This window comes from Apostichopus japonicus, chromosome 8 (genome assembly GCF_037975245.1).
Source record: "Apostichopus japonicus isolate 1M-3 chromosome 8, ASM3797524v1, whole genome shotgun sequence".
Lineage (NCBI taxonomy): Eukaryota > Metazoa > Echinodermata > Holothuroidea > Aspidochirotida > Stichopodidae > Apostichopus > Apostichopus japonicus.
In genome coordinates, this window is record NC_092568.1 from 31,377,095 (window position 1) to 31,398,340 (window position 21,246).

A 21,246-nucleotide genomic window follows, 5' to 3' on the forward strand; every position below is an offset into this window, starting at 1 on the left:
TTTTCTCGGGCCCGTAGAGTTTAATCAGTTCAATTTATATCAATAACAATGATCGAATTCGTTAAAGGATTTCAATCTGGTGTTACACACTTACCTTACAACAAAACAATATATTTGACTTTGATATAGTAGCCCATAATTTCCGGTTTCTTTTCTCACCGAGATGGAAGTTGTTTAGTTTGACGAATGCCACAGACGGTTATAAACATGAGCTTTAATGACGCTATGTCATATTACATATCTCTCTCTTCTGCTTTCTTGTTTTTGGGGGATGGGGGTTGGGGTGGGGTGGTTGATGGGGTTGGTGGGGGAGGGAGGTGGTGCCAAATACTTTGGACGTCCATGTTTATAGGCTTAGGGTGTTAAAGGACGCTATATAGCTGTTATACAGAACAATATGGAGAGGGTGGCTCACTAACATTGATCTTGCGGGCCACAGTGTAAGTTTGTTTCCAATCCACAGGACACAACCTTTCTAGACGAGCCAAGCCCATGCACTTACACACAAAAACGAAATATTACATTCATGGGAACTAAGCATTCAGAACTTCTACCTGTGTAGTGTCCACTGATTGCTCAGTGTGTTGAAATATCCTATGATAACTATGGTAGATCCCTCTGTACAAAATGTTTCATGTTTTCTCATTATGTCATTCATTCATTCAAAATTCTTTCAGTTCTTCTTCATGCTGCTCGATATAGAAAAGGATTCGTGGACCGCATTTATTAGGTGTTGAAATATTGAAGAAGATGTACGAGATGGCCGCACTTTATCCAACTGTGTAATGATAGAAGACCATCATTTTGTCCAATGTGGGATGATAGAATACCACTTTCATTAATACTTGCTTATATTTGATATACAAATGTACATTAGGTGCACTTGTATTCTTTATAACTTTTTTATTTTTAATAAAGAGGATTTTAAAGGCGGATCCAGTTTATCCAGTGTATTTTGACACTTCTTTTCTATCGACTGAAGAGGTTTGACTTATACAGCTTGGTTTTAGTATTGTACATAACCTATAGTTACTGAGTCTTTCAGGAGTATAAAACATTGGCAAACACAATGAAAGCCGATTGAGGCAGCGTTATCAATAATCGGTGTTATGTACTTCAATTTCTATTTCAAATGCACCAAAGATGAAGTCGTTTCTTTATTTTTGAAAAGCTAATATCATCTTGAAACCCTGCACTACCACGTTTTTAATGACAACCATGATAAGTTCTATACGCATACCATTTCACCATAAGTTAAAATTTCACTTTCAAGTAACCTATGATATACCTTCACGAATTCATAAACTCCCCCCCCCCCCCCACCCTTTCTTGTCCCAATTTCAGTCTTGTAATGCTGGATTTTATTGTAGAAAATACCTTACTTAACTGGCACACAGAATGGCACTCACTTAAACATAGATCCATCTTTGTACACGAACAGATATACCTAACACAAATGAAAGTGGTCTGTATAAAAAAAACACTTTGGTTCATCAGAATCTTTTATTTCATAAATGTATTTTAATTTCATCAAGAAATCCCACAACCATCTTTTCAAATTATATCAAAGCAAGGGTATCAATTTAAGATGCTCCGTCACCAGTATAGGATGTTTTAATTCGATGATTTAGTCTGCAAAGTAAAGAAGACAGAAAAGAAAGATATTAGGAATCATTTATAAACATGTCACTACAATGGGCGATATATATTTTCCGCATATGACATGAATAGATCTCGCTATTCACAAATTTGTGACAGAATCGAACTGTTCATTCCAAAATAATTCATTGATGATTTTAACGCCCAGAATCTTTTCTCAACATATGCTTTCGATTACAGTATCTTTAACCAATCAACATGCACCATTTGCTAACATTAGCCATATCCTCAGTAAGTTTAAATCATCAATGGGCTTTTTTACATATAAAATTGAATCATCTGCATACATATGCACAGAACAATGATTATTACTTTGACCTATGTCATTTATAGACAAGGCAAAGGACCCAAGATTCACCCTGGGTATTATCAGTCCTGCAGATCACAGTGAGTAGGCAACGCCTATTGTTGTTGTCCCAAAGTATGGCATCCCACATGTTCCTGGCAGTGTGGTGGAAATCACACCATTAACATATGTAGATTGCTACCTGTATGATCAATATGACCATGCAACAGATCTTTCCGAAAGACCATACATCGATAAAGTACTAAATTAAAATTAAAAAATATGTTAACATTAAGTACATATAGCTGATACTGTTTGTTTTTTAACAGCAGATAGCCTAAGATAGAGTACCAGCATTTATAGTAGCCTGTAGCCGATCCACTTAAGTAAAGAGTGATGAATAGGCTATTCATAAAACCTATTCGATGAGTTGTGGTTGTTTTCTCCACAGTTATAATATCTGACATGTGGTCTTCTGGGGAACCGATGGTTGGAAGTTTGGTTTCGCCTGCTTGACTGGTGTGGATTCTGTCTTCTCTGATTTAGAGGGTCACGGTGGTCCCGGTGGTAATGATCATGGTTGTTACGATTCTGAAGACGGTGTGTGTGTTGCTATATCGCCTGCAGCTTTGCTCTGATCTAGGTCTACGTAACCATGGGGCGGCAGTTAATCGGTCGATGATTCGTTCGGTACGTTTGTGGTTGAGGTGGACATTGTCCATGAATAGGCTCCTGTCGGCTTCACCATGGGCATATTTCATAGAGGCTGACGTCTGTGTTATACCCGTACTCCAATTTAGTCGTCAGATCATATGGCTGGCGTCCAGGTTGTCCAATGTTCGGCTATGCTGTTTCTAGTCTGCGGACAGTGTCCGGAGATAACGATACTGGGGCTGGTGTTTGATACTTGTACTGAAGAAACAACCTCCTCAAAAGTACCAAGTATCGTTTCCATTGGGGTCAACCTGGAAAAATCATTTGTAACAGCATTATGGCATTTTATGGCATGCCTGATGGTGGAAATTGTAGCACCGTTTATGCATTTAACTTCGGTATTGTCAAAAGTTGGATGGGTTAGGTCACAAACCAATGAATCGTCTATAATCAAGTTCCGTTTTGGCTTATAAGTGATAATCCTATCGGTTGATGAACCGTGTTTAACATACCTGTCGTCACATCACTGGTTTCAGATATATATAATTTTCCTAAAACAGGAACTTGGTGTGTATCCTTAAAAAGTGATTCCTTCTCAAGACGGTCAATTTTGAGAGGCAAGGAACGGAAAGGGCGGCCTTACATGCTACAATTACACTACCATCAAGGTAGGAAAGAATGAGGAAGAATTGTATAAGAGAATGTCGTCGGGTACTATGCGATGGACTCGTAGCGACTAAACATAGCAGCGTTTGGCAACGGTGTACTTTGATTTTCTCTTGCCTGTAGGCCCAAATTATGACAAGCTAAGAATGATAAAAGTCTACCCGATTCTCATAGCTTTATCAGTTGCAACTGGTAAATGTGAGGAACCTTTAATCTGTCAAAACCGGGCCACCGATGTTAGTAGCACGGTAACATATGATATACCATTTCTATCTATATCAATTCGCATTAAAATGCAGATTTTAAGCGATTTTGCATGTGTACAATGTTATCTCGTCAAGATGGTAACTTTCAGATTGTAAAAAGCAAAGGTGCCTCTCTCTATACGCTTTCGTAGAAAAGCGATATCCACATTCCCTTAAAATGTGCGCGTAAACATGGGCGGAACTGTTGAGAGTAGACTCGTTAGTCCATTCAATCGTTATGCATATGTTTGTGCTTAAGTTATAACTGTTTGTAAGCTAAAGTCTAAGTGGGGACTGATCGTAAGTGGAAGACATGATAAGATATTATCACACACATTGAATTCAACTTATCAATGCTTCCTCATCTTTACCAGTTTTGACTGATAAAGCTATAAGAATGGGTTGATAAGTCTGCAGTGTGATACATATAGCATCCCCAGCTGAAGCTTTCATATTTTTAAGTTCTTAAATTTGATATTGGAAAATAAAGGTTTGCGACTGCCAGATAATTATTGTTGTTAACTGCGTTCATTGGAAATAGAAATTAGAAAAAAGTTATATTGGTATGTGTTTCATTAATTTTTGCTTTTTCAAAGACCAATGCTGGTTTAACAGTATCTTGCATCAGTTTGCAACATATTGACTTACCGATTGGCCTACAGTCAGAGCAGCATTCACCTTCCGGGATATAGGTTTCGTAACCGACGAGACAATCAGGCATGGCACAAAGCACTAGACTGCAGTCAATCCCTGGAGGATCAAAGTCAGAGAATTTACTTTATAGTGCTCAGATCATAGCAAATATTCCTAATTTACAATAAGGGCGCAAAAATAAGATATGACGAAATGTTTATTATATATATATACAACAAAAATATGTTTATAGGTAAAAATGGTTAGCGCAACACATTTCAAGAAACAGCAATGTAGCATCCTCGTTAACTAAGGGCTGGTAGCTCAGTTAGTAGAGCGCAGAACTTGTAATATTGAGATCAATGAGATGAACCCAGCTCAAACCAACTTTCTATTACTTTTTTTTTGTAAATTTGTGAGTACTTCCATCAGGTTTTCCGTTGTTCGTGTACTAATATAAGACAAAGCAACATGAAGCGCCGCATTACCATTGATTATTACTATTATCCAATTTTAATATTAAAAAGGGAATGTTTAAAAATGTATCAATGTTTCTTATTTGTTATTATTGTTGTTTCAAAATTCACACCGAGTGGTAGGGGCGGGGGGGGGGGGGGAGTGTCTAAATAGATTCTCATTGGTAGGTTGGAACACTGGCCACTGCAGTTTATGTCATTGTCATTATTTATTATACAGCCACAATTCAGACCTGACATTATTGACAACCTTACTGAACTGCCCGTGGCAACGATCTTCGGTGATCTGTTTTGTTAAAAAATAAAATTAATGCAAGACATCTGGTTTATAAGCACATCGTTGATTACGTCATCAAAAATACTTACCACACTCATCGGTACAATCCCTCTCTGTCTCAAAGTTGTTCGCGTTGCCTAGGCAACCACCGTAAGTAAATTCCTCACATTCGCCCGATTTAGAATTAAAACCATGTCTCTGAATCGCACCTCTACACGGCCCAAGCTCGATAGGAAGCTGACAAGTGGGAACTGTTGAAAAAAGCAACGAATAATATAATATATAATTACAGAGAACGTGACAACGACGGCGACGACGACGACGACGGCGGCAGCAACGACGACGACGATGATGATGATAGTCCCTTATGCGGTTACTTTTACCCTCTCATTCTCATAACACTGGGAACAGTTGAAAATGCAACAACGGTTGATATTATGGCTGAACCCAGACACCCTTCAAGGTTTTGGAAATAAAAATATTCAATATTTAAAAAGAAGCATCCTTCTGGAATACTATAAAATTAAAATGTTTGTCACGCTTTTATATTTAATAAGTGATATAGATCAGACCTAAGCTTTCCCGCTACCAAACCTACTTACTCTCACAATCCACCTCCGTGTCACCGTTAAACCAATCCGCGAAACAACCGCCGCAGTAGTTGTCTACACAGGTAGCTTCTGGGTAAGCTGCACATGTTGCGATCTCGCAGGGACTGACGGAGCAGTACACGATGTTTCGACACCCTGATATGGAAGATAACATTATTTGTTTGTCTTTTGCAAAAATAAGAGATAACGAAATGTAATTAAAATATATATTACAAAATAAAGTTTACAGGAGAAAATGGCCCCGCGAAACTTATGTCAAAGAAACAGCAATGTACCATCCTCATCAAGTGAGGGCTGATAGCTCAGTTGGTAGAGCAACGAACTTGTAATACTGAGATAAATGGGATGAACCCAGCTCAAACCAAACTTTCTATTGTTCTTTTCATATTTGTGAGTAATTTCTGTCAGTTTTCCGTTGTTCGTGTACGTATATAAGACAAAGCAACATAAAGCGCAGCAACCAGTGATTATTACTATGAGCCATTTTAAAATGAATAGGAAATGTTTAATGATACATAAAACAAATTATTTGTTATTATTGTAGTTGCATAATTCTCCCCGACTGGGAGGCGGCGGAGGGGTATCCAAATAGATTGCCAATGGTACGTTGTAACACCGACCTCTGCAGTTGATGCTATTGTCCACCTTACTCTTTCATCAAGTCACAATTCAGACCGGACTTTATTGACAATATTCAGTGAACTGCACGTGGCAACGATTTTCAGTGATCTGTTTTGTTGAAAAATATAAAATAATGCAAGACATATGTTTTATAAGCACATCATTGATGACATCATCACAAATACTTACCACACTCATCGGTGCAATCCCTCTCTGTCTCAAAATTGTTCGCATTTCCTAGACAACCACCGTAAGTAAATTCCTCACATTTGCCCGTTTTAGGATTAAAACCCCATCTCTGAATTGCACCTCTGCACGGCCCAGGCTCCATAGGAAGCTGGCAAGTAGGAACTGTTCAAAAAGAGCAAAAGCAATGTATAATGCTATATATAGATACAGTGAACGTGACAATGGCGCGCCGCCAACGACGACGATGATGATGATGATGATAGTTCCTTAAGCGGTTACTTTAACCCTCTCATTCTTGTGAAACTGGGAACATTTGAAACGCAACAACGGTTGATAGTTATTGCGAAACCCAAACTCCCTTCAAGATTGTCGAAATAGAAATATTCAATATATAAAAAGAAGCATTATTCTGGAATACCATCAAATTAAAATGTTTGTCACGCTATATATATAATTATTGATCATTCCTTATGGATCAGACTTAACCTTTTCTGCTTCCAAACCTACTTACTATCACAATCAACCTCCGTGACACCGTTAAACCAATCCGTGAAACAACCGCCGCAGTAGTTGTCTACACAGGTAGCTTCTGGGTAAGCTGTACATGTTGCGATCTCGCAGGGACTGACGGAGCAGTACACAATGTTTCGACACCCTGTTATGGAAGATAACATTATTGTTTTCTCTTTTGCAAAATATGAGATATCGAAATGTAATTAAAATATGTATATTACAAAACAAAATATTACAGGTGAAAATGACGCGCGAACCCATTTCAGGGAACAGGAATGTGGCTTCCTCGTCAACTAAGGGCTGGTAGCTCAGTTAGTAGAGCAAAGAACTTGTAATATTAAGATCAATCAGATGAACCCAGCTCAAACAAAACTTTCTATTATTTTTTTTTTTAATTTGTGGGTAATTTCCGTCAGTTTTCGTGAACTTATATAAGACAAAGCAACATGAAACGACGCGTTACCAGTGATTATAACAATGATCCATTTTAATATCAAAAGATATGTTTAAATATGTTTTATTTTTATTGTTTGTTATTATTTGTTGGAAAATTCGCCTCGAATAGGTCGGGGCAGAGAAGTATCCAAATAGGCTGTCATTGGTAGGTTGGAACAAGGGCTTTTGCGGTTTATGCTATTGTTCACTCACTCTTTCATCCAGCCACAATTCAGACCTGACTTTGTTGACAATCTCCAGTGAACTGCACGTGGCAACGATCTTCAGTGATCTGTTTTGTTGAAAATTAAATCAATGCAAAATATCTGATTTATAAGAACATCATCGATGACGTCATCACAAATACTTACCACACTCATCGGTGCAACCCCTCTCTGTCTTAAAGTTGTTCGCGTTTCCTAGGCAACCGCCGTATGTAAATTCCTCACATTTGCCCGTTTTATGATTAAAACCCCATCTCTGAATCGCACCTCGGCACGGCCCAGGCTCGATAGGAAGCTTGCAAGTGGGAACTATTGAAAAAATGCAAAATCAATGAATAATATAATATATAGTTACAGAGATCGTGACGGCAAGGTCGAAGGTTACGATGGTGATGATGATGATATCATGATAGTCACTTAAGCGGATACTTTTACCCTGTCATTCTCATAAAACTGGGATCCTTTGAAATTGCAACAACGGTTGATATTATGGCTGAACTCAAACTCCCTTCAAGATTTTGGAAATAGAAATATTCAATATTAATAAAGAAGCATTATTCTGGAATTCCATAAACTTAAAATGTTTGTCACGCTATAAATAAAATAATTGATCATTTCTTATAGATTACACCTAGGCGTCCCTGCTTCCAAACCTACTTACTATCACAATCCACCTCCGTGTCACCGATAAACCAATCTGTGAAACATCCGCCGCAGTAGTTGTCAACGCAGGTAGCTTCTGGGTAAGCTGCACATGTTGCGGACTCGCAGGGACTGACGGAGCAGTACACGATGTTTCGACACGCTGTTATGGAAGATAACATTATTTGTTTGTCTTTTGCAAAAATAAGAGATAACAAAATGTAATTAAAATATATATTCCAAAATGAAGTTTACAGGTGAAAATGGCTCGCAAAACCCATTTCAAAGAAACAGCAATGTAGCATCTTCACCAACTAAGGGCTGATAGCTCAGTTAGTAGAGCGCAGAACTTGTAATATTGAGATAAATGGGATGAACCCAGCTCAAACAAAACTTTCTATTGATCTTTTCAAATTTGACATCAATTCACATCAGTTTTACGTTGTTCGTGTACTTATATAAGACAAAGCAACATAAAGCATCTCTTTACCAGTGATTATTACTATGATCAATTTTAATATGAAAAAGAAATATATATAATTTGTATTATTTGTTTGTACTGTTGTTGAAAAATTCGCGACGAATGTGAAGGAGGTGGGAATGGCGGAGGAGTATCCAAATAATCTGCCATTGGTAGGTTGGAACACCGGCCTCTGCAGTTTATGCTATTGTCCACTTACCTTTTCATCCTGCTACAATTCAGACCTGACTTTATTGACAATCTTCAGTGAACTGCCCGTGGCAACGATCTTCATTGATATGTTTTGTTGAAAAATAAAATTAATGCAAGACATCTGATTTATAAGCACATCATTGAAAGCGTCATCACCAATAATTACCGCACTCATCGTTGCAATCCCTCTCTGTCTCAAAGTTGTTCGCGTTTCCTAGGCAACCCCCGTATGTAAATACCTCACATTTGCCCGATTTAAGATTGAAACCCCTTCTCTGAATCGCACCTCGGCACGGCCCAGGCTCGATAGGAAGCTCACAAGTGGGAACTGTTGAAAAAGAGCAAAAATCAATGAATAATATAGTATATAGTTACAGAGAACGTGACAACGGCGGCAGTGGCGGCGACGACGAAGACCACGATGATAATGACGATGATAATGATGATAGTGATCCTCCCTTATGCGGACTCTTTTACCCTCTCATTCTCATGACATTGGGAACATTTGAAAATGCAACAACGGTTGATATTATAGCTCAACCCAAACTTCATTTAAGATTTTGGAAATAGAAATATACAATATTTAAAAAGAAGCATTATTCTGGAATAACCATCAAATTAAAATGTTTCTCACGCTATATATTTAAATATTGATCATTCCTCATAGATCAGACCTAAGCGTTCCCGCTTCCAAACATACTTACTATCACAATCCACCTCCGTGTCACCGATGAACCAATCCGTGAAACAACCGCCGCAGTAGTTGTCTACACAGGTAGCTTCTGGGTAAGCTGCACATGTTGCGATCTCGCAGGGACTGACGGAGCAGTACACGATGTTTCGACACCCTGTTATGGAAGATAACATTATTGTTTTGTCTTTTGCAAAATATGAGATATCGAAATGTAATTAAAATATGTATATTACAAAACAAAAAATTTTCCGGTGAAAATGACGCGCAAAACCCATTTCAAAGAAACAGCAATGTAGCATCCTCATTAACAAAGAGCTGATAGCTCAGTTAGTAGAGCGCAGAACTTGTAAAATGAGATCAATGAGATGAACCCAGCTCATACCAAACTTTCTATTGCTCTGTTCAAATTTAAGTAATTTTCATCAGTTTTCCGTTGTTCTGAACTTAATTTAGACAAAACAATCATGAAGCGCCGCGTGATCAGTGATTATTACTATGATCAATTTATATGAAAGGGAATGTTTAGAGATATATCAACTTTTTTATTTGTTAGTATAATTGTTGCCAAATTCGCGCCGACTGGGAGGACTGGGAGGGGGGATGGCAGAGGAGTATTCAAATAGTCTGCCCTTGGTACGCTAGATCACCGGCCTCTGCAGTTTATGCTATTGCCCACTTACTCTTTCATCCAGCTACAATTCAGACCTGACTTTATTTGACAATCTTCAGTGAACTGCCAGTGGCAAAGATCTCCAGTGATCTGTTTTGTTGAAAAATCAAATCAATGCAAAATATCTGATTTATAAGAACATCGTTGATTACGTTATCACAAATATTTACCACACTTATCGATGCAACCCCTCTCTGTCTTAAAGTTGTTTGCGTTTCCTAGGCAACCACCGTAAGTAAATTCCTCACATTTGCCCGATTTTGGATTGAAAGCCCGTCTCTGTAACGCACCTCTGCACGGCCCAGGCTCGATAGGAAGCTGACAAGTGGGAACTGTTAAAAAGAGCAAAAATAAATCCAAAATATGATATATCGTTACAGAGAACGTGACAACGACGACGATGATGATAATGATGATTATCCCTTAAGCGAATACTTTTACCCTCTCATTTTCATGAAACAGAACATTTCGAACGCAACAACGGTTGATAATAACAACTGAACCCAAACATCCTTCAAGGTTTTGGAATTAGTAATATTCAATATTTAAAAAGAAGCATCCTTCTGCACTACCATAAAATTAAAATGTTTGTCACGCTATATATTTTATTATTGATCATTTGTTATAGATCAGACCTATGCTTTCCTGCTTCCAAACCTACTTACTATCACAATCCACCTCCGTGACACCGTTAAACCAATCCGTGAAACAACCGCCGCAGTAGTTGTCGACACATGTAGCTTCTGGGTAGGCTGGACATGTTGCGAACTCGCAGGGACTGAACGAGCAGTACACGATGTTTCGACACCCTGTTATGGAAGATATCATTATTTGTTTGTATTTTGCAAAAATAAGAGATATCGAAATGTAATTAAAATATATATATATTGCAAAAAACAATGTTTACATGTGAAAATGACTAGCAAAACCCATTTCAATGAAACAGCAATGTAGCGTCCTCACCAACTAATGGCTGATAGCTCAGTTAGTAGAGCGCAGAACTTGTAATACTGAGATCAATGAGATGAACCGAGTTCAAACCAAACTTTATAATGCTCTTTTAAAATTTGTGAGTACTTCCATCAGTTTTCCGTCGTTCGTGTACTTATAAAAGACAAAGCAACATGAAGCACCTTGTTACCAGTGATTATTACAAAGATCCATTTTATTAGGAATAGGAAATATTTAAATATATATGAATTTTCTTATTTGTTATTACTGTTGTTGCAAACTTTGCGCCGACTGGGAGGGGGTGGCGGAGGAGTATCAAAAATAGTATGTATTTTGCCAATGAATGCAAGACATGTTGATAAGCACATCATTGATGACGTCATCACAAATACTTACCACACTTATCGGTGCAATTTCTCTCAGTCTCAAATTTGTTCGCGTTTCCCAAGCAACCACCGTATGTAAATTTTTCACACACGCCGGATTTAGGATTAAAACCCCATCTCTGAATCGCAGCTCTGCACGGCCCAGGTTCGATAGGAAGCTTACAAGTGTGAACTGAAAAGAAACCAGAAATGAATATCATAAAATAAAGTTATTGAGAACGCGACTATGACGAAGGCGGCGACGACGGCGAAGATGATGCTGGTGATGATGGTGATGGTGATGGTGGTTGTGGTGGTGATGGTGATTGTGGTGGTGGTGGTGCTGATGACGATGGCGACGACGACGATGACGATGACGAAAACGATGACGATGTCGATGATGATGATAATGATTATGATTATGATGAAGCCAACTTAAGCGGATTCGTTTACTTAGTGGCACCGGCCCATCCCTGTCATCACCATGAAACTGGAAACATTTGAAAATGCAACAGATATAGATAATTATAGTTAAACCCAAATTATGATGATTTCTTATAGATCAGACCTAAGCTTTGCTGCTTCCAACCTACTTACTATCACAATCCACCTCCGTGACATCGTTGAACCATGAAACTTGGAACATTTGAAAATGCAACAACCGTTGATTATTATAGCTCAAACCAAACTCCATTCAAGATTATGGAAATAGAAATATTCAATATTTTAAAATAGGCGTCTTTCTGGAATACTATAAAAATTATATTGTGTTTCACGCTATATATTTAATTATTAATAATTGTTGTTTCTAGATTAGAACTAACCTTTTCCTCTTCCAAACCTACTTACTATCACAATCCACCTTCGTGTCACCGTTAAACCAATCCGTGAAGCAACCGCCGCAGTAGTTGTCAACACAGGTAGCTTCTGGGTATGCTGCACACGTTGCGGACTCGCAGGGACTGACGGAGCAGTTGACAATTCGACACCCTGTTATGGAAGATAACATCATCGGTTTTTTCTTTTGCAAAATAAGAGATCAAGAAATGTAATTGTTTTTGTTTTTCATTTTAAAAAGTGTTTACCGATGAAAATGGCTAGCGAAGCCCATTTCAAAGAAACAGCATTGTAGCATCCTCACCAACTAAGAGCTGGTAGTTCAGTTGGTAGAGCGCATAACTTGTAATATTGAGATCAATCAGATGAACCCAGCTTAAACTAAACTTTCTATTGCTCTTATAAAATTTGTGAGTAATTTCCATCAGTTTTCTGTTGTTCATGGACTAATATACGACAAAGCAACACGAAGCACCTTGATACCATTGATTACTACAATGATCAAGTTTAATATGAGAAGGAAATGTTTAAAGATATATCAATTTTGTTATTTATTTTTATTGTTGTTGCAACATTTGCACCGACTGGGACTGGGAGGGGGTAGCGGAGGAGTATCCCAATATTCTGCCATTGGTAAGTTGGAACACCGGCCTTCTGTAGTTTATGCTATTGTCCACTTACTCTTTCATCCAGCCATTATTTAGACCTGACTATATTGACAATCTTCAGTGAACTGCCCGTGACAACGATGCTCAGTGATATGTTTTGTTGAAAATAAAATTAATGCAAGACATCTGATTTATAAGCACATCATTGATTATGTCATCACAAATACTTACCACACTCATCGATACAATCCCTTTCTGTCTCAAAGTTGTTCGCGTTTCCTAGGCAACCACCGTAAGTAAATTCTTCACATTCGCCCGTTTTAGGATTAAAACCCCGTCTCTGAATCGCACCTCGGCACGGTCCAGGCTCGATAGGAAGCTGACAAGTGGGAACTGTTGAAAAAGATCAAAAATCAATGAATAATATAATATATAGTTACAGAGAATGTGATATCGGCGGCGATGGAGGCGGCGGATCACGATGATGACGATGGTAATGATGATAATGATGATGATAGTACCTTAAGCGGTTACTTTTACCCTGTCATTCTCATGAAACTGGGAACATTAGAAAATACGACAACGGTTGATATAATAGTTTAACCCAAAATCCCTTCAAGATTTTGGAAATAGAAATATTTAAAAAGAAGCATCCTTCTGGAATACTATAAAATTAAAATGTTTGTCACGCTATATACATAATTATTGATCGTTTCTAATATATCAGACCTAAGCTTTCCTGCTTCCAAACCTACTTACTATCACAATCCACCTCCGTGTCACCAATAAACCAATCCGTGAAGCAACCGCCGCAGTAATTGTCTACACAGGTAGCTTCTGGGTAAGCTGCACATGTTGCAATATCGCAGGGACTGACGGAGCAGTACACGATGTTTCGACACCCTGTTATGGAAGATAACATTATTTGTTTGTCTTTTGCAAATTAAGAGATAACGAAATGTAATTATATATATATATATATATATATATATATATATATATATATATATATATATATATATATATATATATATATATATATATATATATATATATTAAAACAACAAAAAACGTTTACAGGTAAAAATGGCTGGCGGAACCCATTTCAAAGAAACAGCAATGTAGCATTCTCACCAACTAAGGGCTGATAGCTCAGTTAGTAGAACGCCGAACATGTAATGTTGAGATCAATCAGATGAACCCAGTTCAAACCAAACTTTCTATTGCTCTTTTTAAATTTATGAGTAATTTTCATCAGTTATTCGTTGTTTCTGTACTAATATAAGACAAAGCAACATGAAACGCCTTGTGACCAGTGATTAATACTATGAGCCATTATAATATGAGAACGAAATGTTTAAAGATATATACAAAAATTATTTGTTATCGTTGTTGTCGCAAAATTCGCGTCGACTGGGAATGGGGGTGGCGGCGGAGTCTCCAAATAGTCTGCCATAAATACGTTGAAACACCGGCCTCTGCCGTTTATGCTATTGTCCAGCTACTCTTTCATCGAGTTACAATTCAGACCTGACTTTATTGACAATCTTCAGTGAACTGCCCGTGGCAACGATCTTCAGAGATCTGTTTTGATGAAAATAAAATTAATGCAAGATAGTTGATTTATAAGCACATCGTTGATTACGTCATCACATATAATTACCACACTCATCGGTGCAATCCCGCCTTGTCTCAAAGTTGTTCGCGTTTCCTAGGCAACCACCGTACGTAAATTCCTCACATTCGCCCGATGTAGAATTGAAACCATGTCTCTGAGTCGCACCTCTGCACGGCCCAAGCTCGATAGGAAGCTTACAAGTGAGAACTGTTGAAAAAGAACAAAAAGCAATGAATACTATAATACATAGTTACAGAGAACGTGACGACAACGACGATGATGATAATGATAATGATGATAGTGATAGTGATAGTCCCTTAAGCGGTTACTTTTACCCTCTCATTCTCATGAAACTGGGAACATTTGAAAATGCAACAACGGTTGATAATTATAGCTTACCCAAACACCCTTCAAAATTTTGGAAATAGAAATATTCAATATTTACAAAGAAGCATCCTTCTGGAATGCCATAAAATTAAAATGTTTGTCACGCTATATATTTAATTATTGATCATTCCTTATTGATTTTGACCTCAGCTTTCCTGCTTCCAAACCTACTTACTATCACAATCCACCTCCGTGTCACCGTTAAACCAATCCGTGAAACAACCGCCGCAGTAGTTGTCTACACAGGTAGCTTCTGGGTAAGCTGCACATGTTGCGAACTCGCAGGGACTGACGGAGCAGTACACGATGTTTCGACACCCTGTTATGGAAGATAACATTATTTGTTTGTCCTTTGCAAAATAAAAGATAACGAATGTCATTAAAATATATATATTACAAATAAAAGTTTACATGTGAAAATGGCTAGCGAAACCCATTTCAAAGAAACAGCAATGTAACATCCTTACCAACTAAGGGCTGATGGCTCAGTTGGTAGAATGCAGAACCCAGCTCATACCAAACTTTCTATTGCTCTTTTTCTTATTTATTATTGTTGTTAAGGAAGGAAGGATATACAACCAAGAAAATGTACATTTCTCTCTACAAGGATAATATGTATGACAATTTTCATCGTCACTATGGGATTCATTATACTGCATTTAGAATCTTAAAGTAATGTCGGATAAGCTGGAAAGTAGCGTAAGAATGTTTCCATTGCTACGAATTCAAGGTGAACCGTAAATGTAGGAATATTCACCGAAAGCAGCTTTATTAATAATGCAAGTCAGCCAGGCAAGCAGGCAGTTATTTTTTGCGACACTCAAGCGACTACGAATGTGGGAGAAGTCCGCAAGGGTCTATAGATTACAACTTTCACGTCGTATGGATTCCAATTAATCATTTTGACTCAAAGTTGGAAACTTTTCAATTTAGAAAGTCATATCAGATGGAACAACCGTAGATCGCTCTTGGATGAAAAGCCCACCTGACTATGATCCAGGCGGCGGAACCCTGAACCTCCTGATTGCTGAGCCTCGTTGCTACAAATCCCAGCGCGTTATCCACTCGACCACAGCACCGGTTGTTAATACATGCCACAAACCATGGAGACCATTGTACTTCATTGACTAACCACACAGACACAGGTGACTTGAGTTATACATAGCCTCGCAATCACCCCCACCTTTGGAACAAAGCCTCACAATGACCGACTTCTAATGGTAGCTGGCAGACTGGAGTCTATACAGAGGGCGTAGTATCGGTACTCAACTCTCAGGATGAATACGTCAATTATGACCGAATCAATCAATCAATATATATATATATATATATATATATATATATATATATATATATATATATATATATATATATATATACGAGATGTTCCCTACACTGCGGCGAATTAAAACAAACTGAGAATAAGCAACATCTGCGTTGTCTGAATAACAATACCAGTGATTGATTTTTCACACTTACAAACAAATACTTATCAAGAGGTCATGATCAAAACAAATATATTAGCCTTGAAAACTACCTACTATTGCAGAAACTGTTGGCAAGTGTCCAACTTCACATGAGCCAATTTAAACAACACATAATATTGATCTGACCGTCCTTCCATTCCCCCTCCCCATTCCATTCTCTCTCTTCCTCCCCTCTCCCTCTCTTCTCACACCCCTTCCTAAATTTCAAACCTGTGTAACTGCAGTTACACATGTGTAGCCACTGACCTGACTTGTGTTCCAAGTAAATCGTTTGCCTTTTATTATGAAAATTGGCAGAAGGAAATGAAGATATATGAAAACGAAGGAATGTCTAATTCGAAATTTAGAGCAGAAAGTTTGCACTGGCAGAGTATTGAAGAAAACAGTACAGAGGTGTAGAGATGCAAGCATATACAAACCCATGCATAAAGTCTGTGCAGCTATTGTGATTGTACATACTGTACATAATCAAAGCGTTTTAAGCAAATTAACGAAGAATATATTCAATTATGGTAAATATAATAACATCAAACATAAATATATACAAAATTCTATATACATATTCAAAAGAGACTTTACGCATTCCATCCTCTTTTTAAATCACCCCTCCCAATCCTCCCACTCCTCATCAACCCTGGCCTCATCCTATATGCACCCAACTATGATCAAAAATATATATTTAAGAAAAACATTATCAACATGCAAGCTGATCTGCTAGAGGTGGAGGGTGATTTCTCATCTATCGTACAAACGATTTGTCAAGCATAATGTTTTGTTCTGTGTTTTATTTTTAAATCAAGCTACTAATGATGCACAGGCCTGTGTGCATTTATGGTATTAAAAGTTATCGAATGCTGCATTCTTTGATTCTTAACCGATGATTTGCCTTTAACGAAACAGTTCGGAAGAATGGTTATGACATGACGTGATTCAAAATGTGGATGTCAAAGGGGGAACAATCTAACACAGGATACGATTTTCAAGGAAGCGGATCAGTCCAAAGATTATATTCACCGTACGCCTTGAACAAGGTCATTTTTGTCATATTTCTAATGAAGCCATACGCTAAAATTACAGCCTTCTGTACCCACCAGCGAAGCTGTAAAATGTTGATGACAACTCATTTCAAACTTAGCTTCCCAAGGTATGGATTTTAAAGTTCATATAATATCAGCAATTCTTTTTATCGTTTCAATCCAACGACCTTGCCTGAAAAGTGCAAATTCTGCTTTATGAGAGGTATAATATAATAGGGATGGAGGGGAAGGGAGGGGGAGTTGGGGTGAACAATGAATCACCTTTAAATATTCAGTGTATAAGGAAAATGATCACCATCTCAGGTGATTGTGAAGGAGGGAGGAGTATCCAGTACATCAGTACCATACAGTAATAATATTACAGAGTAGGGATGCACCGGATCCAAATTTTTGGATCCGGCCGGAACCGGATTTTGCCGGATAGTACATGAAATCCGGCCGGATAAAATCCGGTCGGAACCGGATTTTTTCATTACACAAAAGAAAATCATTAATAAGAAGTGAAAGTATGAAACAAGGAGCAAATTTTAGGTGAGGTATACGCATATTATAAAGAAGGTGAAATTAAGACCCCATTTATGAGATTAAATATGACTTGAAGTGGTGTAATCTACATTCTTTAATAAAATAACTACAACATAATTGTTGACAAGCTTGATACAGTATGTAAATTTGTTTGCTGGAAAAATTCTGCATACTACCTTTGAAGTTTGCTTTAAAATGGGAAGCTACATTTCACAAATCTCATACTTTATGATAAACCTAATTTTTCCTTACTTTGAATGTTTTTATTAATTTTTGGAAATAGTTTACATTGATTTAAGTTAACACCAACACCTTTTTAAGGAATAATTCAGGCCAGATTTTGAAAAAGATCCGGCCAGATTTTGAAAAAGATCCGGCCGGATTTTGAAAAATATCCGGCCGGAACCGGAACCGGATAATTGCTCACTATCCGGCCGGATAGTCCGGCCGGGCCGGATATCCGATGCATCCCTATACAGAGCATAAAAGTATATATTAAGTAGTATAACGCATACTAAGTAAGTACTGAGTACAGTATTTTAAATACTTACCACTGTCAGCCTGATCCTCGAGTGGGACACAGGTTTGCCCTCCACAGCAGTTTTCACAACATACCTCATTGGATCGGCAACTAAGACATCTTTGGTTCCTAAGCTCGTCCGTACACTGAAGTCTGACTACCCTACAGTCAAGACACACCGATTGAGGAGAGATCGCTAACGTAAATTAACAAGAAAAGATGATCATTAATATTAATTTAATAAGTTGTCACGTTTTATCAAGAAAAGATTTAAACACGTGACAACTGTTACCTTACACGGTTATTCATGGATACAGGAAAGTAGCCCGTTATACACATGAACCACACTGTGGGCACACGGCGTCTTGCTGGCAGCATGTGGCATGCGAGGGCTTCAGAACCCTATCAATGCGGGTTGGGTAAAAACCTCATATTTTATCCAACCATAAATCAGATGAAACAATGGATATCAATGAATGAACAGAAAAGGAAAGCAAAACATGATATATGTACACAGTGGCATTTGCATTGAAGGCCTACTTGTGATATTTCCATTTTTGTTATGGGAACATTTTGTCAAGTTACCTGCGTTTTTTACAGCTGATTACAACAAAAAATCTGAAATTGTCTATATCCATGAACAATATTCTTGCGGTATGGCTCATCTCAAATGGTCTTGAAGATTGCATAAGAGAAAATAAAGCTTAAAGAAGTTAGGCTTAATACTGTGATCGACAACCACCGTGAGAGGCAAGCTGTACGTTACTTGACTTCCGGCCCTCCCTTATGGATGTCTTAATTATGTCGCGTCATAACGACCTTTAAAAGCCCCAAATGTTGTTGCCACCAGTATCTTAGATTTGTATAAAATATGTTTTGCATTACAAATTCTGCTCTGTACGCGGCAGGAACTATAACGTGCCATCCAGAAGAAGCCTCGTACAGATACACTTAAAATGCCCATCTATCACTAAGATATCATATTTAATGTTTGGTCAGCTATTTTAATATATTCCTATCTAGACAGTGATGCAATCCATAATACTTTCTGTTACACAAAGTTTGCGTCATACAAAAATAAATTGGCTTCGTTTGCAATGTTTTTTTTTTTACGTTGATCGTTTCTGGTATGAATTGTGTGCTCGAAAGTTCTTAAGCTAATCTTTACACCTATCCTTACGTGAACCATCGATTACGTTACCAAACCCCGGTCAAGCCAAAATGTACTTTATTGATACTATACACAAAAATGCCCTAACCTAAGCTTATCACACACAAACGTCGATCATACCAACCATTCCGCCACGCCCTGGACCAAACCACACTTTGACTTCTTCTTTTTTTTTTATTGTTACATGTGAGTTACTTATACAAAACAAAACAAATTTCATACCTTCTACGTGAGAAACGACAGACAGAGCAAGAAAAACAAGCAGCAAGATTTTTTGGTCCATTTTAATAAAGTGACAATCCTGGAATCTACTCTGCAAGTTCAATGAATGTTTTGGTAACACAATTTATTAGGCGTCTTTAAAAGTAAGTCATGGTTTCGATTAACATTATTGATTAATATATATTGGTGTGATTTATTGACTGACATTCAAGGTTATATCAGGACTCAAGGTTATATCATGACTCAATATCCAATGTACTCGTACGATAACGACTTTACGTCAGTAAATTTCAGCTATATGTTCAGCCATCCCAACCGTCTGATAATATTGTTTTTGTTGGCGAGGAAATGGAACTTAGCGGTTAACTGGCTAGAGATGACTGTCAACTGAGTTTCTCTTTTACTGTGTATAGTACTATATTCTCATGAAAATTAAAGGCATGAAACTTCCTCAGCATGCTACAGTACGTATAACGTACAGCTCTTAGACATCATAGTATATATCAAGAGTAACAGTGTAACACAATTTCATGAGGGTTCGCATACTTAACAAATATAACACTACCGCATATTTACACAAAGATACAGTATAACTACAGTCCGACAAAAGTGGACGACTTTAAAATTTTAATTTATGATGCCAGAAACTTCGAAGTGTTACGATAGAGACTATATACGATGCCTGATGGTTGGAGTTTGCAGTTGAGAAGTCCCCATATTTCCAAGTTTCTAGCATACTTGGAGTATTACCAACCACCATAGAGAAAATTATTTGTGTGTGTGTGGGTGTGTGGTAATTCTGTAGATAAAGATAAGGCTAGTACGGGGGCAAAGAGAATTAGTGACGTAACAACAATGGCAAGAAAAGCTTTCAGCTGAGCTAATAACAGCTCCCAAGAACGACTTTTAAACTAGAATATCTACAAATAGGAGAGAGATCTATTTTAGCTGTTTGTGGGAGTTGTTTACTGAGCACCATTTGTTCCAAAAGTATCCAAACTGACAGCGTTATGTTCAAAGTGTCATCGATATATCGAAAACGAAATGAAATCGACTTGTCCGAAATTAAGCTCATTATACTGAATATTGTTTTCGATTCATCGATTTCGTTTGGGACATATCGATTTCGCTTTGTTACCACGATCTCAGTTTGGATATAACGATGTCAATTTGGATAGTTTTCAAAACATATGGCGCACAACAAAACGAAACGTGTTAACAACGTGTCAAAACATCACGGACGTGACATCAGCTACTAAAACAAAGGTGACTAACATGCAACTCAGAACTACCATTCTTTCCAACCGGGGTGCGGTCGCACTGGGGGAGGTGCTTACCACAAAACCACGC

At 37.8% G+C, this 21,246-nt stretch overlaps 1 protein-coding gene across 3 annotated transcripts; it reads right to left on the bottom strand.

The window, feature by feature from the left end:
* Positions 1 to 1,491: 1,491 nt before the first annotated feature.
* Positions 1,492 to 20,043, bottom strand: LOC139971580 (papilin-like). 3 transcript variants are annotated; one of them, XR_011794427.1, is made up of 21 exons: positions 19,897 to 20,043; positions 18,535 to 18,699; positions 15,110 to 15,253; positions 14,593 to 14,754; positions 13,689 to 13,832; positions 13,161 to 13,322; positions 12,334 to 12,474; positions 11,516 to 11,677; positions 10,834 to 10,977; positions 10,339 to 10,500; positions 9,509 to 9,652; positions 8,971 to 9,132; positions 8,151 to 8,294; positions 7,637 to 7,798; positions 6,829 to 6,972; positions 6,318 to 6,479; positions 5,499 to 5,642; positions 4,986 to 5,147; positions 4,159 to 4,260; positions 2,297 to 2,910; positions 1,493 to 1,632 (listed from the first exon to the last, which is right to left on the bottom strand). XR_011794427.1 is itself a non-coding variant. In XM_071978192.1 (20 exons), exons 1-20 carry the CDS (start codon positions 19,955 to 19,957, stop codon positions 1,628 to 1,630), a joined length of 2,778 nt encoding a protein of 925 aa, XP_071834293.1. In that variant the 5' UTR covers positions 19,958 to 20,042; the 3' UTR covers positions 1,492 to 1,627. The 3 variants fall into 3 exon arrangements, 2 of the variants coding, with proteins under 2 accessions (XP_071834293.1, XP_071834294.1); XM_071978192.1 differs by lacking the exon at positions 2,297 to 2,910 and having other exon boundaries at positions 1,492 to 1,632; positions 19,897 to 20,042; XM_071978193.1 differs by lacking the exons at positions 2,297 to 2,910; positions 6,318 to 6,479; positions 6,829 to 6,972; positions 7,637 to 7,798; positions 8,151 to 8,294 and having other exon boundaries at positions 1,492 to 1,632.
* Between the last annotated feature and the right edge of the window lie 1,203 nt (positions 20,044 to 21,246).